The following is a 27,394-nucleotide window of genomic DNA, read 5'->3' as shown; positions in this document are numbered from 1 at the left end:
TCTTGTAGACAGGTCATCTTTTATTCTTTGCCTATGAATAGAGTCAAATCCTGCGATTAACTGTAACTAAAACGTGATTTCTGAATGGATAATTTAATGTGAGGTGTGAAGCCCTGGATAGAACGACAGCTGAAAGATGTCACTATTTATCATTATGGAAATCTGACGGACCCTTGCTGTGACTCAGACAGTTTGGGTGAAAAATAAATAAATAACGAAACAGGAGAGGAAGGAGTATGTTTTAAAGTATGGCTCCAAATTGGTAAAAGAGGCATGACGTTTCCTTTGCCTTGGGCAGTTGGCCTGGGTACACTGCAGGTGCTCCCAGGCTAAATTTTCCCGTGGTATCCACTTGTGTTCCATGAACCCAGTTGTCTCTACGTCAGCTCTCGCAGTTATTAAGAGGTAGCCCAAACACATGCCCATGTCCACATGTCCAAAGTAAACCCATGAAGAGAAGAGCGACTGGAAGCTTGTATCATGGATAGACTGAGACTCACAGGTATTTATTTAATAATCATTTAACATCTCAGTTGTTTATAATGTAATGTTTGCTATTGCTTGTTCATTATATCACATTATCAATACATCGTGTACAATCTTATCATTAGTGCAAATTATTATTGTATTACATAATTATATGTTTGTTATTAACAAATGCTTACTGCTTACCAATCCATTTATTTCCCCATTGGGTTAGTTTTTATCATGGAAGTTTATTATGCGCAGATGACTATTTAATTAGTGTCAGCAATATTTCGCAAACTCCATTGTGAGCAGCCCTGATGAGTTCAATAAAATCTGAACTGATCGACGTAATCCAACCTTTCCATGTATTAGCGCCTCATTAAACGCGTTGATTTCTGCTATCCAGGGCGCAGGACTAAAACCATGTAATCCCATTATGCTCATTAGAAAGTCAAATGTTACCAAGTCAGACTTAACTAAGATAAAGGACCCCAGACGTCTTAAAGCGAATTCAACTATTTGGCCGTGGTAACATTTCAATTTGATTAAGGGAAGACGGAAAAAATGCTGCTATCATTGTATTTTGGCACATCACGCTATGTGAAAGAGAGTGTTTGAATAAAGGCACAGTACAAAACCCTTAAAGCATCTTTTGGAAGAGCGCCGATGGAGCGGAAGAAAGAGGCTGATGCACTGGATCTTTTCAGGTTTCTGTTTTGTCACTTAGGGGTTTTAGCTTGGCAAAGCTTAAAAGGCAACCATTTATTGCTTGTCGGGTTTATTCCCGTTATTGGCCCATGTGTACCAACGTCCCAGAGACTCTTTTCGGAAGTCTGCGAATGTGGATTCCGTGGGTACACGAATTAGAATAGCCTACTTGTTGCGCGAGCCATTAGGCTACAGGGCGATCGGCGATCTCATGTTGTTTTTGCGCAGTAGTGGAGATTTCCTACAAACAAACAAAAAAAAAAACAAGCTACAAGAAGTTTGTTCCTTTTTATTTATTTATTTTCTTTTTTGTCTTGTTCTGTGTGCGTTAAATCAGACATATTTTGCGCTGTTAAATTTTGGCAAGAAAAAAATCTGCAGTCGCTGTCATAAGTTTTTGAGGCCCATACTCCCCACCTAATTATTAAAGAAAGTGAAAAGATAATGCGCGGTTTAGCTATCAGTGTCAACAATCTTAAGATGCGCACTAAGCTGGGAACGACGCCTATCAAGATTCTCATAAGCGTTAAATCTGTTCATATTCGGATTATCCCCTGCAAAAAAAAAAAAATATGGAGGATAAGACTGAAAATCTTTGAGTCTAGTGAATTTTCATTAGTGCATGGCAACAGTGGCATAGGCGTGCCAGCTGCCAGCTTGAACAAACACCAGTTGATTCCCCTGTACCCAAACTCTTTAAAGCCTAGGCTACTAAATCCCCCATGTCCGAGTGGCGTCCAGGGGGTATAGCGTGATCCTCAATGTAACAAATATATCACTAATTATTTGTCCAAAAACATTTCCTCGGGAGGGCACAGGCTAACAGGTGCTGGAGAAAGCCAGGCTCATCACGCACCCCGGGTAGGGGGACTTTGTTGCCAAAGTGCAGGCTGTCCAGGCGCCCCTAGTTTTACACGGTGCTGCTGAGTCTGCATATAATTGCCATGATATCTTTATTGCTGGGACTTTAACATCTCCGTCCCTGTCGAGTTTCTCCTCGATGCACCTGGTATTTCAAACTTGTTCTTTTTGTGCGCCTGGGTCCTGGACAGCAGCTGCGTAAAACAAGCAAAGAGGGAGGCCCGTCTCCATCTACAACGTCTCCAAGACGTGTTGGCATGGTTGTCTTGTCTTAAATGTACCATTAGCTTTTGTCTTGACACAAAATGGGAACAGTAAAGCATGACGTGCGTTATAATAAAACACATTTTCAATGATCCACCCGGATTTAGGGCGCCAACGCGAGCCAGCCGACAGTATTGTTTTCTCCTCCAAGTCCACGGGCAATAGACGCATTGCTGTGTCTTGATCAAGCCATTCAATTTATGTCCACCAATTTTTCACGTGCGGAAAAAAGGATCCGAGTGGTGCCTTCTAAGCACATTGATTTCCCCGCCATCACCTGGCGCTCGGTTCAGAGGGAAGAGTAATGCGAAGCGCTTCGTAAAGTGACTCGGTAAACATAAGGCCCTCACAATCCTGCTCCATTGTTTTGTCTTGTTAATAACTCATTACCCGGATTTAACAAATCCTCCATTGCATATGTTTGGTGTCTCCATATTTTGATCCGTACGATTAAGCAGATGTTACGACTGAAAACTGAAATGTCTGAAAGGAGAAGAGCGGTCCTAACAAAGAGCCTTGGAGATCTTCAGAGGAACATTTAGGACCAATAAACAGACTTCAACCTGCTCTATTTCAACTATTGTGTCGTTTTTGAATAATTAAGGTTAATAAGAATAAGTTTGTATACGTTGAATGCCAGGACCTCAGGTGCGGGGGTGACATGATGAATGATGTGTCTGATTTTTGCCAAGCTTGAGAGCCCTTCTCTTGGACCATCAAGTTGATGGAAAATATTGTCATTTCTTTAATTCACAGCATTACTTTCATTCAGGACAAAGCCTGGTGATGAAAAGCTTATGTTGTAATGAAACACACTACGTGGTGGCTGCGATGCCTCAAAAAAGAAAGAGCAAGTCAGTGCCCCGGTGCGCTTGGGTTTGTGCGCACGTAGTCTGCTCCATCTAAATCAAATAAAGGGAACCCTTCCAACTTTTAAAAGACCACGTTTTACCTTTATTGTGGCCTTTAACGCCGTATCCATTAAGCATATGGTGCGAAAGCAGCAGCCTTTGTACTGATGAACCCCTCGACAGAGCAACCGGTGTCTATTGCGAATCATTTAACTTCTTAGCAGCCAAACAGGATAAGGGGAAACAAGTGCACAAAAGCGCGCACGCGTGCAGGACTTTTAAGAAAAAGAAAATATTGTTCAATTGCGCATAAAAGGAGAGGGACCGCCTTCTATTTTGTAACAATAGACGCCAGTTACCTCCAGAAAAAAATACACTTATTCCATGACATTGGACCTTTGAAAATAAAACATCACCAAGGCAAGCTGGGGTTTTGCGCACGGGCACGGCTAACAAGAGCGGAATTGTAGCTGGCAGAGTTTGCTCGTCTGGCCTCCCTCTTCTCCCCAAAGTTCAATCCACTTGCAGCACAAGACTTGCCTTAAGATTTATTTGCTTGCCACACTTTTTTTCTATGAGGATTCTTTATGCACTTAATTTGCTTCTGTAGAAATGTTTTGATTAAAGTGCTCTGTTTTACAGTATCTCATTAAATCTTAATCCATCGCTAAAATGAAAAACTTATAAGCAAAATTATTTTTTACCTTGTAATTAACAGCCAATCTATCCAAAGCAATTATACATATTAAAACATTATAACCGCAAGCATTATTATTAATATCTGAAGATCGTGATTACCATCATTTTTCAATGATAGTTTTGTACTTTATGACATGGTTAATCGATGCACAGCAGTTCAGTGAATGGTAGGCTACTGGTGTTTTTCCAAGTCACGGTCAAAGCAGACATCAAGAATATTTGCGCAAAAAAGCCAAATAGTTACTTAGAAGCCATAGCTGAGCTTACAAAACTTGCATTTGCCTAGTAGTGGTAATCTAGGCAAAAAAGAAAAAAAATCGTTGAACTTTAAACTCAAAACACAAGGTTCACGACTAGCCACAATAGTATCTCTGGTGCGTTATAATATCAATTCAGATTGGTCGCCCTACACCAGAGACAGCTGGCTTTGCTTGGCCATGGAACCCCATACCACCCTTGGTGGACCATACACAACGACACTGACCTTACCGCGGGGGAAGCCGAAATGTGCCTTTGACTGAATTAGCCTCAAAGACGTCTTGCTATGATCTTTGTTCGCCACAGAATGGACTGAATATTGTTCTTAATATGAGAGGCATTGTATCCAGCTTTTGCGTGCCCCATATGAAATATTACTGCTCCTTTATTCAAACTCTCGTATTTCAAGGCAGGCATGTAGTTACCGTATGCGGTTTTGTGTCAGTGCTAAGATATCCAGACCCTGCCTGTCACTTCATTACAATGCCTGGATCCCATACTTATATTAATGTTTTCTGCTTTGTTCGAGCGCATGGCCAAGGAATTGCACATACTCTAATAATTCTTCAAGGAATAAGGTCTTAGAAACTTGAAAATTCGGTTAACATAACTACTCTCCATTCTAGAAGATGCATGCAACAATTCCATAAATAAACGATCGAATCGTGTAAATTATTTAAATAATTTGTCTTTTAGTAATTTTCGTAGCATCATTTTAAAGCAGTGTTTTATTTCGTGTGTTTTCTTTTTTTCATATGACAAAAATTAAAAGTAAAATTTGGCTTAAAGGGTTCTTTTTTTCCCCCACTGGTTGCAGGTTTCCTTTTTTTTTCTAACAACAACTAGCTACTTTTCTAATTTTCCAAAAGAGCCAGCGTTCTGCCTTACGAGAAGGGAACAGCTTCGCGTTGATAATTGATCCAGGTTTTTATTCAGACTTCTACCTTCCGCAAAGAGACAGAAAAGTCGGGCTAAAATGTGATAAATTACAAATATGCAAATTTCATTCAGTGGCGTTTGTAAGTGTGTCTATCTGAAAGTGAATAAGGCCTTGCAGTCAGTCTGCGCGCACTCAGGGAGCTCGGGACCCCAGGGCGCGGATCAAAGCGCCCCATTCTTTTTCATCCCCGGTATTCTCCCACAAACGATTTCGATACAATATGTTTCCATGATGCACGTCATGTGCCTGGGACGCAGAACTCGTTGCATCTTTGCACAATGCGTCGACCGCCTTTTGTTCGACAGGATGGACTTGAGAGGGTTTTTTCCCTAGTTGCCAGGTTTCTAAAGTGTAAAAGCATGCATCATTTTTCACCAGGTCTCGTTTTAATATTCACAAAAGGAAATCTATGAAAACAGACCTTTCAGTTGTTCGCTGGCATGAACCTCACTGCTGTCCAACTGATTTCTCCTATTATAAACATTTCTCAGCGGGGAGGTATTTGCAACACAAATGCAGCTGTAACACACACACACATACACACAAAACAGCATATTTAGAGTAAAGACGTCCAGCTTTATGTCATAAATGCATTATTATTTCTCAAAACAACAAATACAATCTATAAATAATAACAACTGATTTTTATAATAATCTGAGAATTAAAAAAATGGACTATATTATTATAATTAATAGTTTGAATTATTATTATTTCTTTATTTTTTTAAGCATCCAAGAACCCTTGGAAACCCCTGCACTCTGAAAAACTTTAAATTCTGCATTCCTCAATTGTTTTCCAGCTTTGAATGACCCTATAACTGTGGCAGAGGGAAAGCAAAAGTGTAAAACAGCAGCTCAGTGCAAGAGACTATAAGTTTAGAGTGATTGGCTGAAATGGCCTTGGGCCAGAGCTGGGAATGCTTCCAGGCCAGACTCCCATTAACCCTCTATGGTGAAACTCTGCTGGAATCCAACACACCAGCCATCGCCATTTATCCACCAACTAATGAAACTAATTAATTTCTGGAGTTCAGCTAAAATTCCACTTTGTTTGTTTTACAACCTGAGCCTGAAACCCTGTGAAAGTAGCAAACATCTTTAGTGCGATACCCCCTCCTGAGATTGTTTTAGCTAATGATATATATCTGACATCTTATAGTAGTTTCTATGGTAACGGGGCAGCAAGCAGTCCGGACCATGCTGATCTGTTCAGTAGCACAGCAGTATGGAAAAGTTGTTTTGTGACTCTGGCAATGGACCAGTTAGTGGAAGATTACAAGGAATTAGGCCATAATCACATAATCCCTGAGAAGGGGTCACGGCACAGTGATCAGGCTGATCAAGTCATAACCCAATAACCATCCGTTGTACATGACAGATAGTTAAAGGAGAAATTGGTAATTGATTCTAGGCTTGTCCCTTAGGGTCAGTGGGGTCTGGAGAGACCAGAATTCGGAGAACAGCTCCGCAGGGGTTTGCCACAGAGCGACACTGTTTATACAGAACATTACAGCTACCAGCCAAACCACTCTGTTCTACAGATTTAGAAGGTCAATGGTACTGTTTATCACTTCATACTAAAGCTTAGAGTAAAATTAACTGTGTTTGATTTTTTAAAGCATGTACAAAATGTAAAGTAGAGCCCATTTCATATGGTCATTTATTCTGTACAGTGTGAAGAAGCGAAATAAAGACTGAGCGAAGGCGATGGGGGCAGAGCAAGACTAAAGACTGAAATGGGTTCGAGAGCCAAGATCTTATTGTTTGGCTCCACAGCCATTGAGATCGCCTCCAAAGCTGTGCATTCCGCTGGTTTTGTGCTGTATGTGGCATGCGGAAAGCGAAAGACCATTCTTAGAGCACTCTTTACTGTGGCAGAAGAATGCATACAGTTACTCATGTCTGCACCTCTCCAACAGCATTCAGGCTTGAGAGCTGCAGTAGACTGAGCCCATTCAGAGCACAGTCAATTACAGTCAGTTAAAGTCACGATAGCCTTTGTTTTCTCTTAATAGGAGCTCTGTGTGGGAGAAATCTAATGAATTTACTTAAAAAGATTTGAAGTTTTCTCTTTGCTTTGTTTGAAAGCATGCCAAGCGAGTTCAAATGCACTGTACATTGCCGTGATATCTTCACTGACTAAATGAACTGACTTTTCTTCAAAAGTACTAAATAGGAATTGCTGTACATATTATTTATTAGTGTGAAACTGATCAATATCCTTAAGTATAATAATAAGACTATGAGTTCAATCTAACTAGCCGTTTCCTTTTTTAGATATAAACAATAAATCTTTAATGAAACAATGTTGTTATTGAAGTGCTATTTTTTGTATAAATCTCATCGCCATATTGCATCAACTCTTTGACTGCTCCTCAACTCTGTGATTTTATTTCTGATTTATAAAGAACTTTTGAAATGACAAAAACAAGCTGTGCACAGACGAAACCATTTCTGTTTTAAATGTGATGGGAACTTCAAAAAACCTAGGGTGGTTGCCTCTTGAAAAGGGAGAAAGAGCTCTAGTTTATGCTTCTTCATCTTCCTCATCTGCAACACTCAATTTGGGATCTGCAATTACATAAAACATTTAATTAGCAAATAGCTTCACAATGCCAAGAAAATCATACATACACATGAATAGTTTTTATTTTGTGCATAGTATTACCAGTCATATATCACTAGTAAATCATACATTTCATTCATATTAGAGCACTTATAAATTGCGATGCACGAACTGTGGTTTTAACCATCCCAAGTCATTTTTTGTACCAATCAAGTGAATGTGAGTACTGCCCATGGGAGGGGCAACATGACATTTCCCTGGCCGATTCAAAACAGGTCACGGACCCTCCATAGACACCAAGGCGGTGGGAGGGAGAACTTAACCACACCGTGTAACCGAATCAAACCAGTGGTTACCCCTTTTCAGCCCACTGGAATAGCCATAACAATACCATTCACTTTGCAGCAGAGAAGACATGCTCCTTTGAGACTGACTGAGAGGCTTTTTATCAACTGCAGGGCTTTGTAGCCTTTAAAAGAAAAAATAAATAGAGAGGGAGAAAGAGAGAGCTTATTTTGAAAGGTGTTTATTTTCCTAACACATTTTATTTTGTTTAATTGGGTGTGGCTCTAAATATAAGGTAAAAGGGTCTTAATAATGGCAGATGACAGAATGTGCAGTTTTATGAGCTGAAAAATCCTCAAGCTCAGGACTGCCCTAGTGTTGACCTAGGCCTTTCAGGTTGCTTGAACACATCAGAATTGCCATTGTTGAGGTTGATTAATTGAGTCTGATAAGTTACCATGAATGAAGATTGTTATAGTGTTTAATGTGGTGGGCCTGGGTTTGTAAATGCCTCTTTCAAATAGTTCTGCAGAAAAGCATATGGCCCAGACGTATTCATGAACAAAAAGAAAGAAAAAGCCAAAATTTATTATGGTTGTGTCCAAGCAGTCTTGTCCCCCTTCTTTTGATCGTTTGCCGAATGACTTTGAAGCCATGCACTTTCCACATTAAAAAGGGAACATTTAAATATTTTAGAAAAAACAAAATGGGAGATTTTACCCTTCTGCTTAAGTTTTATTCTTTAAGTCATTGTTCGCAATGTGGTTAAAAGGTTTAATACTTAAGTTTATAAAAAATGTAATTATGTGAACATTTTACCTTAGTCATTGCCTTGGCATTTATATCTTATTATTCCTAAAAGGCAATATTCATATTTAAAAAATAAAGCTCAGCTAACAAGACCCCTCAGACAGACAGACAGCCTTAGTTTACATGTCCAAACAAGAGCTTGTAAAAGTGCGTTTGCCATAAAAGCTTGAAATTATTCACACCAACTTAGATTGGTGACACACTGAATAAACATAATCTGCTGTGTGACAACAATGTTTGCCAACTCTTTCCAAGTGTCAAGACCCTCAGTAGCCGGTGCCTTATCTCCAGTGTCGCAATTATTGGGTGTCAGTGGTGATGTATGGTCCAGATTCCCATGGTTTAGACAGGGGCCAGCTAGCAGTTGTAGAGGTCACTGGCCAGGCCCTCTGGACAGAGGACCAGTGACCCCCTTCATGCTGACCAACTATAAAATACTGAAATGGCCTGTAGACATCTCTATCCATCCAGAGCCAAGGCTACAAGTACAAGGCTTTTTTCAAGTACTTAAGCAAATATGCAGAAGGTTAGACATAATGTAAAACCCAAATACAATTAAAAAACAGTAATATTGATAAATATGTATACAATTTAAAATAAATGTTTTCTATTTATTGTATTTTCATATGTGTGTTTATTACAATATCACATTCTAAGTGTATAAATCTATACACTGCATAAAGAAGAACCAATGCAGAACCGAGGACACACATCTATTGTCTATGATAACTGGCCTGTTGAAATCCACAGACAGGACAGCGGTGTAATCTGGGCAGATTGATTAGTTAGCTTCTGTGCATCAGAAATTTGTGTCTGAGAGCTTCCATATTGACAAAGGGTATTAAGTCTTTCAGTTATCTGGCCAAGTCATGCCTGCTAAGCTCATTAACCTAGATCCCAATCATCAGAAAGTCAATAAAAGGCAAAAGAGAGATTAAAAAGTAGCTGAGGCAAGACAACTCTCTCCATCATTTCTCATTCACGTTCCTCATGTGTCACTGCCAATATGATAATAGCGCACAAGGCAGCCTTTCAGAGTGATGGACATGTTTGGTCAAATCAATATCTTTGAACACATTATGAACATGTTTTTTTGATGTGGTCAGTTTGAAGACAGGTTAAATTAGATGTTTTAGTCACTGGTCTGTGATGTTATGTCTTTCAGGTGGTCATGCACTAACCTAATCCAGGAAGAGCATCTGCTTCTCTTTCACTCTGAAGGCCGATGTCTATCTTCTGCTGGACTCCAGCACCTATATGTGGCTTATATCAGAGGGACATTAAAGCTACAAGTCCATCACACCAAAACCAGAAATGTTGTCAGTTGAAAGGTTTCTTACCAAAGGAGCCATATTACTATTGCCAAGCCGACTCTTCTGTCGTGGTGAGCAAGGAGCATCCATCTGCAAGAAAAAGACTGAAATGTCCCCAGTCTTCATACACATGTTGGTTTTACTTTATTTGTGAGGACATCTCATAGATGCAACTGTTTGTTTACAGAGGTCATAATTTGTGCTACACTCCAACCCAAAATCTGAACCTTCACAAATCTGCTGACGTCATGAAAACATTATATCAACCTTTTAATTAATGAAGGCCACTTCAAATGTCCACTAAGTCAATTTTCAACATAATTCACTACATATCGTTAAGGGCATCTAAAAAAAATGTTTAGGTGAACCTTTTGTTTATGGACCAATAAATAAATAAATATATTAGTAGTGGGCTGTTATCAGGGTTAATGTGCTGCGTTAACAGGAGACTCTTATCGTGCGAAAACAAAAAAATTGCAGTTAATCTATTCTCAAAATTGGGTTGGGAGCTGGGTCTATACTAGGTGAGCTATGATGACTTTCACCTTAAAATTTTAGCGTGGATGTATGCCTAACCGAATTGTACTGTAGGGGGCGAGAACAAGTCTTTAAACCTGTGTGTATGCCTACTGTGAAATAAATTACCACATCAAACGTGATGTCCTAACATGGATGCAGCTGAAGCTGCCGGGTTTGCTTCAGGGAATTATTTATATATATATTTTTAAAGAAGCTTCCCAATGGAAACCTTGACAAGACGCACAACTGTTTCACACATACTCCGTCTGCAGTGCGTATGCTGTCCATGTGCATTACGTATGTGGTGCTGAAGCAGCACGGTCTCAAACTCATTGTGCTTTCACACAGGACACGTTTGCAGTCCGCTACTCGGTACGTAAACGATCGCTGCACTGCTGCACTGACGGACCACAACCACGTGAACGCTGGAATCCATTAACATGGGTGTCTAAAAAAATACGAAACGCATACGCACTGCAGACGGATTATGTGTGAAACAGGCAAGGTTGTTTGCACCTTGTGCAATGTTGAATTTGTTTACAGCTTTCTCAAGCAGTTTGTGATGCATTTTGGAAACAGGAGATGAGCCCCTGGTCTAATACACCACCTGGCTTGAGAAACCCGTTCTAAAAGACTTACTTTTAGTCATTATTTTATTTGGGTAGCACACATATTCTGAATGCCTTTGGCAGAATTCAAATGAGCCATTTTAATCTAGATGAATCTAGATCAATTCCAAGATTGCAGTGAGATTAATCTAGATAAAAAAAAAAAAAAAATCTATGCCCACCACTATGCCACACTAAATAGAAATTCAAAAGAACATCATTTAATTGAAAAAAAATGAAACATGAATGTGTTCTTGTTGAATAAAAGTATATATATATATATATATATATATATATATATACACTTATATATACTTTCTATTTATCAAAGTATCTTAAAAAAGCCATTACAGTTTCCACAAAAATATTAATCATCAACTATGAGCAACAGTTTTTAACATTGATCATAAGAAATATTACTTAATTTCTGAATGATCATGTGGAGAAATGGCTGCTCAAAATTCAGCTTTGCCATCACAGGAATAAATAACATTTTAAAGTTTATAAAAACAGTTATTTTTAATTATAACAATATTTCACAATATTATACTTTTTTTATTGTATTTATTATCAAATAGATGCAGCTTTGGTGAGCTCTTGGTGAATTTTTTGAAAAAAAAAAAACCCACCAGACTTTTGAGTGTTTTATATATATATATATATATATATATATATATATATATATATATATATATATATATATATATATATATATATATATATATATATATATATATATATATATATATATACATATATATATATATATATATACATATATATAGTGGCAAAAATGTTTATGTCCTTTTTAAGAGGTTCTAAGCTATTTTCATCTGCATTATTTCTATAATAAATGATTTCCGGGACAGGCAGGCCTCAAAGGGTTGCTGTTGTCCTCCTGGTAAATGGGGTGTGGGGTGCAGCGCAAAACAAAAACAAAACTTATGCATATTCATCAGCCTTCACAAATTGAGGCCAGAGATGAGGGGCTTAATGTGCGTGCACCTGTTAAAGTCTGGGTTAACATCTACTGTATATGTGCTCTGTGTGTGTGCGGGACAGGCCACAGGTGCAGATTTCATTAAGGGTTACACAATTAAATGATGAAAAAAAAATATGTTTTGGTGTAAATATCATGGAAGGGCATATTTATTCAAAGTGGACAGCGACAGAGAAGCGACTGACCACAAAGCTGACTGAGGCGTTGTGCAGAATTGCTTCCTGCCGCCGCAACGTCTGCCGTAAGAACATCTCATCCTTGATGGCATGGAAACTTATGAGAGAAATAGTTAATGTAGAACAGCTCATGGAGTCAATTGAAAAAGCAATTAGAGTTACAAAGTGTACCTCTGTCTTAAAATCTCAAACTTCTTTTCCCACGCCTGATTGGAAATGCATAACTGCTTACTGAGCCTGAAACGATAAGAACAACAGAAGGAAGTGGAAAGAACAAGTACTGTACTCTTTTAAAATTGTATTATACCTTTCGATCTCCTTTTTTTGCATTGCTTCAGTCTTTCTATGTTCTTTTATTTGTTGAACCAACTCTGTATCCCCAGCAAGCTAAAGGAAATTAAACTATACTAAATTAAACTAAACTAAAAAATTCATTCATATGTTTACGCATGCATGTAGTTCCACTTGAACAAAATGAAGGGTACCTCCATGGTTGCAGTCTCTGCTGGTTTCTGATTCTCAAGCTTCTTGTCAATGGCTCCTTTCTGAACACAGAAGAATCATAAAACACATCAATGATGCAATACGGTATAGGATTTGTATGTCAGTGAAGTAATACATATAAAACGTTACTTATGTTTCTTTGTGTTTTCATTACTGTAAAACCCAAAATTACAAACATTTACATGTTGTTCCAAACCTGTAGTCATTATTTTTTTCTATGTAACACAAAAGAACATATTTTGAGAAATGCCTCAGTGTCTTTTTTTGTCCATATAATGAATGTCAGTAGGATCCAAATATCATTTTTGTGTGTGTTTTAAAGAGGAAAGAAAGTTTAAAGCAGGTTTAGAACAAGATAATCAGTCAATATATTTTTGGGTGAACTATCCCTTTACACTGAATCTGGCAACAAATTTAATGTGCCGGTGCACCTCAGCTCAGAAGAAAGGAAATAGCTTTGGAGCTTTATCTGTTTTCCCAATGGAGATTTAAATGGAGGGCCATATTCTTTGTCGCTCACAAAGGGTCATTTTAACACCAAATGTCCACTTTATGTGGCATGTCCAATCAAGGCCTGACACAGCTTTGTGGAATGTCATGTTGGCTGATTGAGTGCGTACGTTCAGAGCAGTGTGAAGGTCAGGTCACCTCAGGTCAGCTCGGACATCCACTTTTCCACCCGTGTTCCCCCAAAAAAGCCTAACAGAACGTGGGAGTCCCTTTTTAAGTTTCTCTTAGTAAGAGTGGGTGCAGAGTGTGTTGTTAGTCTAACCCGACACAGAAAGGATGTCAGTCTACCCTTTTTCTTTCATCCTAACCAAAGAAAACAAAGAATAGGAGAAAGAAAGTTTCCTTGCCAGATTGTTCAAAGAGCCATTGTGTGCAAAAAGGAGTAGGTGTTGATTTGTGACAATATGATAGTGAGTCGTGTAAGGCCTCTGAAGTCCTCTGCTTTGAGAACAGACACTAATGAAGGCATGCTACACTCCAGTCTGTTTTCTTACTAGGATGCAGGATGCACACTTACAGTTTAGACATAAAATATAGATCATTCAACCGAAGAACCTTGTGAGAGGTTTTGATAGATTCCATATACACTACCACTCAAAGGTTTCAAGTAGCTTGAATTGTATGAAATATCATAATGAAGAACAATATTACTATGCACGATTTATTCAATATAAAATAGCTGTTCCTATTTTAATATATTTTAAAATGTAATTTATTCTTGTGATTGCAAAGCTTAATTTTCAGCAATCAATGCTCCAATCTTCAGTGTCACATGATCCTTTAGAAATCATTCTAATGTGCTGATTTGGAGCTCAAGAAACATTTATTATTATTATCAGTGTTGAAAACAGTTTTGTGGAAAGTGTGATTTTTTTTTTTCAGGATTCTTTGATGAACAGAAAGTATAAAAAAACCCATTATTAATCTTTATCTTAAATTTAGTTGTTTACTGTTTTATTTAAAAAATATATAAATCTTTTGTAGCATTATAAATCCATTGAAAGTCACTTTCTTTCATACATTCTAGTTGAATAAACATATTAATTTCTCAAATAAAAAAAATACTTACCCTAAATATTTGAAAGGTACTGAGCAATTGAGAAAGATTTTTTTTTCTAAAAAAGCCTGATTTTGAAATATAGTATTTTGTAATCATTCAAGCACAGACCCTACATTAGAGCTATTGTTTGCCAAGGTAAATAAATCAAACTGTTTAAGTTTGGGCCACTGTCTATAGAGGGCCGGGCACGTGCCAGTTAAGATCAAGGCTTGGGCGTTATAAAAAAAGATAAGAGTTCCACACATTTCCATAATAACTAGCCACTACAGTGGCCAAGCTCATTGTAAGTGTTCCCTTTATGAAGTGGACTTTAAACTGGGCTCATTGTCCACTTCTATTGAGCTGTACCCCATCACCCACTCCAGCCTGTCACTGTGTTGTGTCAGCTGCATGCCACATTCCACCCTCTGCTAGGCGCTGACCGCCACCTCGGCCACCTCCATACAACCACCATGTTGACAGAGTCCTCCCCACACCCCTCACCTCACCCTTCCCACCCAACAGAGCCTTTAACAAGCCATGAACAAGCAAATAAAAAAGGGGAAGCATATGTAAGAATCCTGGATGCAATAGCCACTTTTAAGATCAGCTTCATATATGCTAATATCATATAGTGTGTTCATTAAATGGTATGTAAGATTAGGCCTGGACATAAAAATGAATGTGTGTATGTTTGTGTTGTTTTCGATGAAAAAGAAAAAGATCTGCACTTGAAGAAGGGAGAGGGGAGCTGCCATCCATCACTCAGGGCTGTTAATGAATGCATTTCACTGTTGGTGCGGGTTGAATTTTAACCGCAGACTCATGGCTAAGATCGATATGACTTAGATACAGCGTGTGCACCTTATCCTCTGTCTTTGCTTTAGGACACTGATGTCTGGGGTAATGGAGAGACCGTCCACTGGTCAAGGGTTCAAGACCTCCAAACATCCTGATAAAGATAGGACTCATGTCAAGTCCGTGCCGTATCTGAGCATGTGGTCAGCTGGGTCTCATGCTCACCTCCTTCATGCGTGAGGCTTCAATGCATGCAATTTCTTTCTCCATTTCCTCTTTTAACTGTTTTATCTGCAAAAGATAATAAAATAGTTATGTCACAAACAAGAGTGGACAGTAGGTGAGATTTCATAGTGCTTTTTTGCAACCATCCAAAGGTTTCTTGGATATTTACACCCAGGTTAAAACTTCAGAAGTGGTCAGCCAATAGTGCTGCTGACAAGTGCAGTTGTGTGGTTGATGGGCCGTTCATTTGGGTGTCTTTTCACAGAGGCGAAGCTTGCACCCAGCTGAGCTTCACACTCCACTCTGGCCTGGGCTTCAGCCTCTCATTATAGGTCTTTCCTGCAGCCTTCTGGCTATAGAAACAAATTTTCTGCTCCATTGATCAAAGTCACCAAAATAAAGTGGAGAAAAACGTCATTTTTTCAAAACGTCATTTTTTTCACTTTACATTTTTATGCATAGCCACCATGCTAGACCTTAACATTGAGTTTGTCAGTCACAGCACAAAGGGGCGGCTCAACAAAGGGTGCAAGACTGAAAAGAGGCCAATCTAAACTGCTACACTAAATATGGATAATCCTTTTCTCCCGGTGGCTCAAACAACATTAAGGAGGTCTTCATTAGTGGTTTTAACCAGGGCTTCTACATGGAGCATGTTTGGCCACCACCTGCTCCATTAGTCTCTTTCCTGGCTCTACCAGGTTTGTTTTTTATTCATTTCAACAATTCAGTGGTAAGCTTTCTAGAAATGTACCACATCTTTTTAAATAAATAAATAACACATAAAAAAAAATTCAATTAATGCAACATAAATAATTAAAAACTGTATCATACAGAATATCTGTATATTAAATTATGCATATGAGTATAATAGAAATGTATACAAAATCTAATAAAAAAAACTATTTAAATATTACTTTCAACAATTAATTTTAAGAGGTGAGCTTTATCGGTAATCAAATTACTATGTCATCAAAAATGCATATGTGTGATCCTGCACTACAAAACCAGTCATAGGGGTTTTAATTTTTTTTTTATTATTATTTAGATTTATACATAATCTGAAAGCTGAATAAATAAGTTTTCATGGATGTATGGTTTGTTAGGATAGGACAATATTTGGCTATATGAGATATAACTATAATCTGAATATCTGGAATTTGATGGAGCAAAAAATCTAAATATTTAGAAAATCACCTTTAAAGTTGGCCAAATGAAGTTCTTAGCAATGCATATTACTAATCAAAAAAAATTAAGTTTAGATATATTTAGGGTAGGGAATTTACAAAATATCTTCTTGGAACATGATCTTTACTTAATATCCTAATGAACGATCATTTTGACCCATACAATGTATTATGCTACTTATGATTTTTGGTTCATGATCACATATATGATACATATGAGCATATTTGGAAAATATACATATATTTCTTCCATACTTTAAAGAAGAAAAATTGCATTTTTACTTTTAGTAAGTATGGTATTTAAGTAGATTTATTGTTTTAGTTGTACTACATAAATATAAACCTAAGTAAACTAACTAACTGACAAGCAACAAGTGACAAAAATAAACATCTGTATGCATAGTTTTCTTTACTCTGCTGAAGAGCTGTGCTAATATGAGCGTTTGATTGCAGGGTAAATTATGCCAGCTTTGACAGGACCCTTGCTGCTTGTCTCCCAGCAACCCTGCAAGACCAGAGGGAGACTTTTAACCTTCTGGATTCTGTGTGGCCAAATTCAATGGCTGAGTACCATAGAGTCTTTCACACTCTTTTTACGTTGTCCTCTGTGTTCATATTTTAATTCCAGCCATTGTGTGGCAAACTTGGTGCATATTGTTCCTCGCAATCAACCACAGATGCTGTGTATAATGATACTTGCTAACCAGTGCTTGAAAACATTTTATCTGTAAAATTGTTTAAGTATGTAAATAAAAGATTCTGTGTTATTAAATATTTTCAATTGTATTTAAAGGTTTGGATGGTATAATAAAGCAACTGGCTGACATTTGAGCTCAAGACTAATGAATACAAGGCAGTAGTCCAACTTAGAGCGCATTCAAAATGCACAACAAAGCACTCTGACCACATGGTTTCTTACTGTAGTGCAATAATATAAACTCTGGCATGGCCCCAATCTTAACACCACGCAGTGCTACTTCACACACACTTCAGCTTTACTGCACAAAAGATAAAACACTAAATAAACAATCCTATATCAATACATGTCAAAACTGCTGCACTACGTCTATTCACCAAATGTTTTACCAAATACTAACATGCTACAACGTCAGCTCGGTGCTTCACATCGTCAGCTGTGCTTGATCACATATCATAAAATAATTTAGATCTCCCTCATGCACCAGTTGCTGCAGAGCATTTAGATCATGGCAATTTGCTCCACTGGCATGCTTCTCTCTGCTCACATGAGAAAACATGCAAAATTATGAGGGACAACATTCTCTAGGCTGTAAAGCTCACATACTATATGCTGCCCTATTTATCTTACTTGTCACACAGTAACCATTTCTGGTAAAGATAATTATTTTTTGAGAGAAACAGGAAAACCAGTGTTTGTAATAAAAGTGAATGGGGCTAATTATTTGTAATATATATATATTAACAGCTTAAATGTGAAGCTTATAATTTATAAAACTTAAACTTATATGGCAACAAAGTCTTAAATATTTATATCTATATATATAAAATTAACTATTAATAATTAGATAAAAACAATCATTACTCAGAAATTGCTAGTAAATACACAAACAATTACAAAGTAAAATGCAAATTACTAACTGAATTAAATGTGACATTTAGAAGTAGAAAGAAATCTTAATATTTTCTTGAGAAACATCTTTGTTTTATTTGCAACTTTGAAAAATCTTTTTTAAAGTATTAACGGTAATGCTTTTTTTCAACTTTTCAAAAGGTGAACATTTTAATGCGAACCTTTTAGCGATAAGCCCCATTTACTTCCAATGTGTGTGTAATATAAGTAGTTTTGGTTTTTGAAAGAAAGCAATGCACAAGTTGAAATGAGTTTTGTGCCAATCAACATTATGACTGAACTTAACTAGCACTGAACCCAGAATATTTTGTATGTCTCCATTGACTATTTTTGTAATTACTGTACTGGTGCTATATAAATACATTTAAGCTAAATAATCATTTAACAAAAGAGAGGAAAAACTCACCTTTTCTCTGCCACTTTCTCTTTCAAAGTTTAACTGCATTTTCAGTTGCTCATGTTCACCTATCAACTGCAATAAAAAGGAATTAAAGTGTTTTAAATTAAACAAATGCTAAGGGCATATAAGGATGTTTTTGACTTTTTTTGTGCACTATATAATTACTACATAAAACCTTTTGAAGGGCTTTTTTGCTGTCCTCAGTCTCTGATTTTAACTTTGCCAAATCCAGAGCTATAGACAGAAGAAAGAGAGAACATTTGAGAGAGAACAAAAAAAAAGACTCTTTTCACAATATCAAGAAGAGAAACAAAGGCTAATGCCAGGAGCACAACGACAGGACCTCCACTCATCTTTGTTCATCTTTCTCATCTTGGGTCAGTGGACTGAAGCCCAGTCCTGGCCTGCGTGACCTGTTCTGGCTCAGGGTCCTGACAAGCTTCTGACCTGGTGCATTGCTGCTGACATGTCCACTCGCATGCACTGACCAAACACAAGCCACTAAGTTCAAGGGCCAAGTGTGTGTAAGTGCCCAAGTGCTTTTATTTCCATAGAGACTTAAGACCTGGACAGCTCTTATCTTTAGTCACAGCCAATGCAAAACGTTTTAGCAGATGGTTCTTCACATTTTGAATGGGGACGCATAAAAGGGAGTTTATGTTTCACTGAAATAGATGAGATGTTGTTTTAGAGGATTTTAAAAACCGATGTGTTTATGTGTAATCACACAAAAACAGTGGCGTAAAATACTCAGACGGTTACCAAAGTTACATAAGCAATGAATGAATATCAAACACTAAGAGAGATAAAGGGCTGACCCTTGAGAATACACCTGTCTTGTGTTTGCTTTCTCCTCACAGACTCCCACAGAGTGTGAGATGATAGCTGTGGTCTGACAAGTGTCCTCAAACATTGCGCTCTGAATGCTAACTACCTCACACACCGGGAAAGATAAGAGAATGTGTCTATGTTTCCGAAACCAGCATTCGTGACAAATGTTTGTTTTTGTCCCAAAAAAGCATTTGAAAAAATGCAAGCACACTGTTTTTTTGTGTGTGGTTTATCAAAAAAAGGAATTAAAATATGACATGTTACCCAGCCTCTGCTCTTTGGATTCCAGGACTCGGTGAACTTCTTCCAGCTCGACGTGCAACGAGTCAATGTTATCTTTTAGCTTTTCATTCTCTGACTTCAGTCTGCTTTTCTCGGGGTCCTCCACTCCCTCGGAGCCAATCTGAAAAATGACACAAGTCCTTTTTAACTTTCCCTTTACAGCTCAAAACAAAAGCCACGCCGCTCAAGCTGCGTGGCAAATATGAGTGCCATTCAGGCACAAAGCAATCGTACAACTTTCTGCCTCCTACCATTTCCCCCTGAATAATAAAAAGCGAGAAACAAAAAAGCAAACACATTTAGAAGAGGGCGATCTCTTTCTTTCCTCCTCTTCTCTCTTTCGGCCTTTTCTTCTCGCCCGGAAGAAAGACGGCAGTACATTACATACAAAGCCCATAATTCATGGGGACATTTTTATTGACAGGAATAATACATATCATACTGTTTGTGTGCCCCTGTCATTCAGGTCAATTTATTCTGGAAGTCAAGGAAGGCAGCTGGGGCCTATCCACCCACAGTCTGAGCTCTGCTTTCTAACAAGCTCGGCAGAGCCGGGCCGTGAGGGGGGCGATTGGAGGATGGCTGAGCAGCCCCAGGGGGTTCACAGAGAGCACAGTTTCCCGGGGGGGGCTTGTTGCCTTTGTGCTGTCCCTCAGTCGCAGTGCTGCCAGTGTCACCAGGATCACATCACACGTCAGAGCGCTGAAGTTTGCAGACTGGGAGCCGCATGGAGCCCATCAGGTTCCTGTGATATCCACGCAGTTGGCCCTCTACTTTGTACCGCAGCAACCATTCATGCCCCGAACATTAACAGGGCTTTTGCATGCCTGTCACACTTAAGATTGTGCAGGCGTTCAAAGGCTTTCAAAGGGTTTTCTTCTTTTTTCCCACTTTATTCACTCCGTCTCTCTCTCACTCATTCATTAAAGAATGTAAATTGCGATCATAAAGAGGTTTTGATTGCTATAAATGTATTTGATGTTTGACGGTTTATTTGAGATGATCTCGAATGAGCCTTGACAACATAGACACTCTCCGAAAAAAGGTAAAAATGCTGTCACTGTCTTCTTAAGTACATTTAAGGTATGGGGTAAAAAAAAAAGGCACAAAAAAGTAAAATTCGAAAAGGTACCATCACAGCTTTTGTACCTTGAGATTGTAAGTCACAGTGTCATTTTAGTCACACAGAATTAATGAAATGCTTTGATTTATGACACCTTGCATATGGTTGACGATTGTTTACTATAAATTTAATGCCAGAATAAAGAGTGATATGTTATGAATGTGACTCCCCGAGTGTGACGTGAGATGGCGATGATTTTGATGATGTACATGTCATGGAAATATGATTCCATGTGGGGTGGTCACCTCAGCCCAAACATCACCCACCCCTCAGCTTTCCCTCCCTGTCATCTTCTAGGGAGAGACAGTATTATCTTTTGTTCATAGATCCTGAGCCTAATTGTTCCTCCTCCAAAAGATATTTTATACTCTAAGGAACACCTTCCTGGCCTGTTTGAACACCCCAACCTTTAACTCTGGCTCCACCATCTGCTGCAGTAACAGAACTACAGGTGATTAGCCATGCATCTCTCCTGTGGGCGTGAGAGTTCTCATTAGCACAATGAACAAAGCTCGAACTCTGCCGGGCTGCACTCATTTGTTACACTTTGAGTGGCAGGTTTTGTATGGCTGTTCTCCGGGCCATCTGCCTACACAAGCAACCGTTTCGGTTGGACAGAGCTCAGACACTAGTGAGAGATAACTCTGAGGCGGAGTGAGACGGGCAGCCTATTAAAAAGGCAGATGAAAGACACCTCACTTATTGGCACCTGATAGCTCATTCATGTTACATTTACAGTAAACATCTTTCTCAAGGGCATAAAGGTGAGTAATTGATTTCACTTTGTGGAACGCAAGAACCTGCTTATGAGTGTACAGCCATTGGGCCAGGCCACTCAAATATGGCCAAGTGCACTTCAGGCTATATTACAGGAGGCCACTAAACAATAATTACCATCCTGCTGGTCAGCGACAACACAAGGTGGGTGACATTTAAGCAATCCAGAATCATATTGACATTATTAAAGATAAATGGTTGTTTCACATTGGTTCATTGTGTAGATACATACATGCATATATTTAAACAAAATAAACTGATTATTGCACACAAGTCTTTCTGTGATGAATGGCATTGGGTCTGTACCTCATATTTCTTTAGCTGTTCAACCATCCACTCAATCTTCAAGTTCTTCTCCTGAAGCTCGTTCAGAAGGTCCTTTACTTGTCCATCAGTAACATCACACACCAGATCCGTCTCTTCTTTATTCTTGTCAAATTTGGGCCGTGCAAGATTTCATTATGAACGATTCATTGTGAACTTTGTAAATTATATAAAATTAAAACAAAAAACTTTTCACAATATGTTAGCTGATATTACAAATTCATGAAAAGATTACCTTATAGCTGGCTTTGATCACCTGCATAGCATCTGAGAGCTGCTGCTGATAGCTTCTCCGAAGAACAGATAATTTCTTTAAAAAAAAACAGAGATTATTACAGTAGAAACATGATTCATTGCTTATAATAGAAGCAGCTTTGTGTACAAACCTCTTTGTGGCAGTTCTCCAAATTCTTGATTTTATCCTTCATACTTGCATAAAGGGCATCAGATTCATCCTGCAGTTTGGTCTCATACTGCAAACGCATTATTTTCAGTTTCTTTTCAGTGTCTTCTTTTAGCATGTTCATTTCCTGAGATGCAATCAAATATTTTAAAACACATAAAAGAATAATATGGCACTAGCAACACCAAGGTTATGGTTTTTACAGTATATCCAACTTTGGACAAAAGCATCTGGCAAATAAATGATAACATAAACAAAACTTGCTACTATTCATTCAGGATTTCCTTTTGTCTTTCTTGCTTTTTCAATAGGAAGGTTACATGTCCTTCCCAGCTACAAATAAATACATTTTTGTGAGTTATGGAATGAGAACATGCATTTAGTAGAGCATTGATTCAGCTGCAAGCCTGCTAATCAATATGTTTAACTCCGCAGGCTGGAGGATTCCTTGTGAAGGAACTGTTCTTCACCACAAAGCCATCATATGCCCTCTCAGCGGGTGACCTAGGCGGCCCACAGTGAGGCCACTCAGAGCTAAAGTTAGAAGAATCTTGAACTAATAAGATGAAAAGCCAGCAGCATGAATGAATTCACTGAGCATATCTGGCGGAATGCACTGAGTATAGCAGCTTTCTCTGCGACTTTTTTAAGGCATTTATAAAGATGGCTACAGCTTGATTGATAGCTAACAGACTGCTTCCTATTTTTTGTTGTTAAAAAAGGTTCTATGAATGTACTAACCATTGTAAGGGACTGTTTATCTGGTGGCAGCAGATACACACCTTCACAAGCTCTGCAGTGTTGGCAGCGAGTATCTTTATATCTGGCAGCTCGGACTCGTCGGTTTGGACACAGGCATCTTGTCCAAAAAATCCTGCCCTCAGCTGGTTTGACAGAGCATATCTGAAGATTCAGAAAGATCGTTTGATGAAATGAAGTGCAGATCCTGCGCTACTAAACAGATTAGTTTGGCAAAACGTAATGGAACTGAAGTCGTACATGGCTCTAGTGGTCTTCAGCAACTTTTAAGCTCGTTTGTAATAGAGGAGAACTTCTTACCGACGTATTTCCTTAATCTCTTCTGAAATCAGCTCCTCCTCGGCTTCATCCTCAATGCCGTCTATTCTCTTTTCGATAACGTCCATGAATCCAAACTTAAACGCTATCGCACAACGTTTGGATACAGATTTCGGCTGCGCCACGGTTGCCTTAGCAACAGAAACTTAACAGGAAGCCAACAACTCTCACTGTAACCTGAGCTGGACTCGCTGGATACAATAACTTCACATTACTATTATTATGTTTTAATAACTTAATTATTATTGGTAGCATTAATTCAATGTGTTATTAATAATATATTAAAACAGTAGTACTTAGTTAAAATGCTTAAAAAAAACAATCAAAAACTTTCAAAACCTAGGCTAGTTGAAGCATCTAACGTCATAATTTTACTTTATTTAATTTACTATAACAATGCAAGTTTTTTTTAACTTTTATCAGTTTAACGTATCCTTGCTGAATAAAATATTAATTTCCTTTGAACGTTAGTCTAAGCTTATATTGTTACAAAAGATTTATATTTTAAATATATGCTGTTCTTTTTAACATTTTATTCACCAAAGAGGCCTGAAAAAAGTATGTTCCAATTAATAAATAAATACTAAGCAACATAACTGTTTCCAATATTGATAATACATTTAGCATATTATTTCTGATTGGTCATGTGACACTGAAGACTGGAGTAATGACTGATGAAAATTCACGTATTTAAGGTATATTTAACATATTTTAATCAAATAAATGCAGCCTTGATGAGCATAAGAAACTTCTTTGAACAACATTAAAAATCTTACTGATTATATACATATATCTGTTCTTAAAAAAAATCTAACTACCTTTCTAATCTTTTTGTATTCTATTTTCTTTTAATTTATTATGCAATTGTGTGTATGTGTGTGTGTGTAGACCTCTAACAATAGCTTGCTCTATTCTTTTTCTATTCTATCTGTTTTCTTTTTATTTATTATAATATTTAAAAGCCCTTGCTAGGTGTTAACCTAACTGAGACTTGTTATAGCACTTATATATCATTGCTCTTTTTGTTGTTTTTGATTTCTCACACTGTCCTCATTTGTAAGTCTGCTAAATGAATAAATATAAATGTGAATATGTGTGTGTGTGTGTGTGTGAGAGAGAGAGAGAGAGAGAGAGAGAGAGTATAGCCATTAAAGTAGTTTAAATCCTCTGGATCCACTTGTTAGCAGAACAGATATTGACAAATGTAATTACAAGTGAAATTCGGAAGCCTATTAACCTTGATTAGCTCTAAACAGCTCTCCTAACTCACCAGGACAGCTGATAACTAGGTCTCTGTGTTTATTAAGTAATTCTAGTCAATTCATCAGACTGAAGACAGACAACAGTCTTCAAATTAACTGGTTTACCTCCTTAATATATTTTAGGGGCCTGTTGTGCACTTTCATGTGTCTAATCACAAAGCCCACTCTTCATTTTCAGACAAGCAAAAGTCCATTAAAATAGATTAGTCTGCCATAGTCTGTCTAGATGGCATAATCTCTTTGAGTCTGCTTAAACAGCATAATCCCCAGTACTGAAATATACTCCCCTGCATGCTGTAAGCCGTACCCTGAGTGAAGCAGCCACAACAGCAGACTCTAGGTATGTCCCCTCCCCCTCGTAGACAGCGTTGCTTGTACTGTAAGAGTCTGCCCTCGGGCAAGCCAATATGGCCCTTTAATTAATCTGTGTATTCCTCCTTAGTAGAGTTAAGGGATAATAGTGTTGATTTTTTGGCTCTGTTTTCACTGCATGCAGATATCTGATCTTCATTTTTGCATGTGGTCCAAAACAGTTTGTTATTTAATGTGCTCCAATTGAGAGCCCCTATGATCAATAACGTATGCATCATTGAGTAGCAGTCAGGCGTGAAGTGAGAGCAACTGTCTTGGACATGCTCATTTAACACACACCTCCTAATGAAGAGACTACAGACGGAATAAATGTTCTTTCATTTAATTAATAAAAAATATATATATTGTTGAATTGTTATTTCAGTTTTGTCTGATTGTAATTTTCACCTCAAGATTTAATGTTTCATAAAAATGCTTAGTTTGTAGACAACTTTAAATTGATATGGAACATAATGTGCTATTTAAAACAATTAAATATCTGCAGACAAACATAATATAATAAATTATATTTTAAAAATGTTTGTAATTTTCAGTTTTTTTGTATTTCTTAACATCTATTTTAATGAATTTCTATTTCAGTTTGAGCTTTAGTTATTTTAAATATCAGGTTCAACTGAAAATGAGGAATGTTGCCTTGTTTAACTTTAACAAAAGCTTATTTTATGATTAAAATGTTTCATTTTAGTTAACTTTAATAACCCTGGTTAGCAGCAGTTTAGAACCAGGTCTAAATTGCTCTGTGTCATAATGATGAGGCAGACATAACTTTACAGAAAATGGAGGGTATATTTATGAAGCTAAGTCAAGCAACAAATTCCCTAAGACGTGGCCCACCAGCTGACAATGGAAATCCGCCTCAATTCATTTAGTCTGAACCAGCACTTCGCAGAAGCCTTGGGGCCCCAGTGCGAGCCTGAGCAGAGCTGCATGCTGAAAGAAGAGCTGTCACACTATGAACTCCATTCATGAGGACCATTCTGAGGAAACTCAAACTAATCTAATAGAATGACTGGGAATGGGTGCTCTCGGACAGGACAACAAGATCATTATATCAGTCTATTGACACTAATTTATGCAAATTAATAAAATGCTTCAGAGATGTATTTATATGTTGCACATTTATAGATGTCAACATGGCACTCAACAACATAAACAGATAAATGATTACAGACTCTCATTAGTTTGCACGCAGGGGTTCAGTTTCATGGGGCTTCTTGGTATTTGCCATGCCAACAAACGGCAGCAGTGTCATTGTAAACGGTTCATTTTAGGATGATTTCAGCTCATCGTCAAGTCTGGAGACTGGTCCGACTATTCTGGGTGGCTCTACTCTAAAAGTGGGCACGGGTTCAAAGTCGCTTTTTGCTGCCCTCCACTGGTTGAAACGCCTCAACTTCCAAAAGAATTATTCCTGCAAACAAGAGCAAGTGACAACTAAACAATAATATATACAATAATATATTTAAATTATTTAATTTTATTTATTTTTTATTTACAACCTAAATGTAAAAAAAAACTTGCAACCCTAAAACTTTATAAAGGAAAAAAAAATATTGTCTGCTCAATGCACAATTTTGGATATTTCATTTACATACTTCCTATTTAATTTGTTATCAATATATGCACATAAGTAATCACAGTAATCCCCATATTTATTAAAAACTGTGGAAAATAGGTCAATGGGCAGTCAGTGATTTTTTTTTTTCTTCTTTTTTTTTTCCCCAGCAGACACAAAAATGGGCAGACTGCCAATTAATCCCAGGTCATACTATAAGATTGACATTAATTATGTATTGTGGTCATTCATTTTATCTAAACAGTAAAATAAATACCTTTACTTTCATAGTGTTTAGACATAACAAAAAGATTTATATCAATAAATATCAACAAATAAATGAAGATTGTTTTTTTTTTTATTATTATTTTTATTTCTGTTTTATTTCAATTCATTAATGCATTCATTAATCTTTTTTTTTTTTTTGTAGGACAATCTAATAAATAACTACTGTGTGATTGAACTGTGTCATATTTATTGAAAGCCATAACACAGCAGACTCACAGTGGAAAAGAAACAGATTTTGGATGAACCCCATGGGATCTAATCAGGGCCAGATTGGATAGGAAACCAAAACAAGACATGCCAGCCCCCAGAGAACACACCACTGGGAGGGGGAAACATGATATTAACAAATGGCCTCTGGTGACATAAGCTAAAGCTGCCCTTCTGAATAAACAGAGAAATTAATTAGTTAGAGTTGGCAGCATATGACAGAGGTTCAGAATGGCATATGGCATAAGTTTGCTCATTGCTGATGCAGTTTTGCCCTAGAGAAAGTGAGAACAAC

At 37.6% G+C, this 27,394-nt stretch overlaps 1 protein-coding gene and 1 long non-coding RNA gene across 3 annotated transcripts; one reads left to right on the top strand and one right to left on the bottom strand.

Annotated features, from left to right (window-relative positions):
• The first annotated feature begins 310 nt into the window (after window positions 1-310).
• On the top strand, window positions 311-10,690 carry LOC127951158 (uncharacterized). The gene is made up of 2 exons (XR_008152612.1): window positions 311-502; window positions 9,876-10,690. It is a non-coding gene; the product is annotated as an uncharacterized LOC127951158 (long non-coding RNA).
• On the bottom strand, window positions 3,002-24,097 carry cb2h10orf67 (chromosome B2 C10orf67 homolog). 2 transcript variants are annotated; one of them, XR_008152611.1, is made up of 18 exons: window positions 23,398-24,097; window positions 23,121-23,241; window positions 22,322-22,465; window positions 22,171-22,245; window positions 21,918-22,040; window positions 19,694-19,832; window positions 18,774-18,832; window positions 18,605-18,670; window positions 15,403-15,468; window positions 12,812-12,871; window positions 12,634-12,713; window positions 12,498-12,563; window positions 12,336-12,423; window positions 10,051-10,113; window positions 9,892-9,973; window positions 7,536-7,620; window positions 5,471-5,568; window positions 3,002-5,393 (listed from the first exon to the last, which is right to left on the bottom strand). XR_008152611.1 is itself a non-coding variant. In XM_052548831.1 (16 exons), the coding sequence occupies exons 1-16, from the start codon at window positions 23,481-23,483 to the stop codon at window positions 7,577-7,579; spliced, it is 1,362 nt and encodes a 453-aa protein (XP_052404791.1). In that variant the 5' UTR covers window positions 23,484-24,097; the 3' UTR covers window positions 5,605-7,576. The 2 variants fall into 2 exon arrangements, 1 of the variants encoding a protein (XP_052404791.1); XM_052548831.1 differs by lacking the exons at window positions 3,002-5,393; window positions 5,471-5,568 and having other exon boundaries at window positions 5,605-7,620.
• Window positions 24,098-27,394: the final 3,297 nt, after the last annotated feature.

Source organism: Carassius gibelio, chromosome B2 (assembly GCF_023724105.1).
Source record: "Carassius gibelio isolate Cgi1373 ecotype wild population from Czech Republic chromosome B2, carGib1.2-hapl.c, whole genome shotgun sequence".
In the NCBI taxonomy this organism is placed as follows: Eukaryota; Metazoa; Chordata; class Actinopteri; order Cypriniformes; family Cyprinidae; genus Carassius; species Carassius gibelio.
This window is presented reverse-complemented; position numbering and strand designations above follow the sequence as displayed.

Excerpts from the sequence above, each read along its gene's own strand:
- cb2h10orf67 (XM_052548831.1), bottom strand. The coding sequence starts at position 23,483 with ATGGACGTTATCGAAAAGAGAATAGACGGCATTGAGGATGAAGCCGAG. Across the intron at positions 18,833-19,693 it reads ATCCAAAGAGCAGAGGCTGG|CTCTGGATTTGGCAAAGTTA; the intron begins GTAACATGTCAT and ends TTCTGTCTATAG. Across the intron at positions 15,469-18,604 it reads GAGAAAGTGGCAGAGAAAAG|ATAAAACAGTTAAAAGAGGA; the intron begins GTGAGTTTTTCC and ends TATCTTTTGCAG.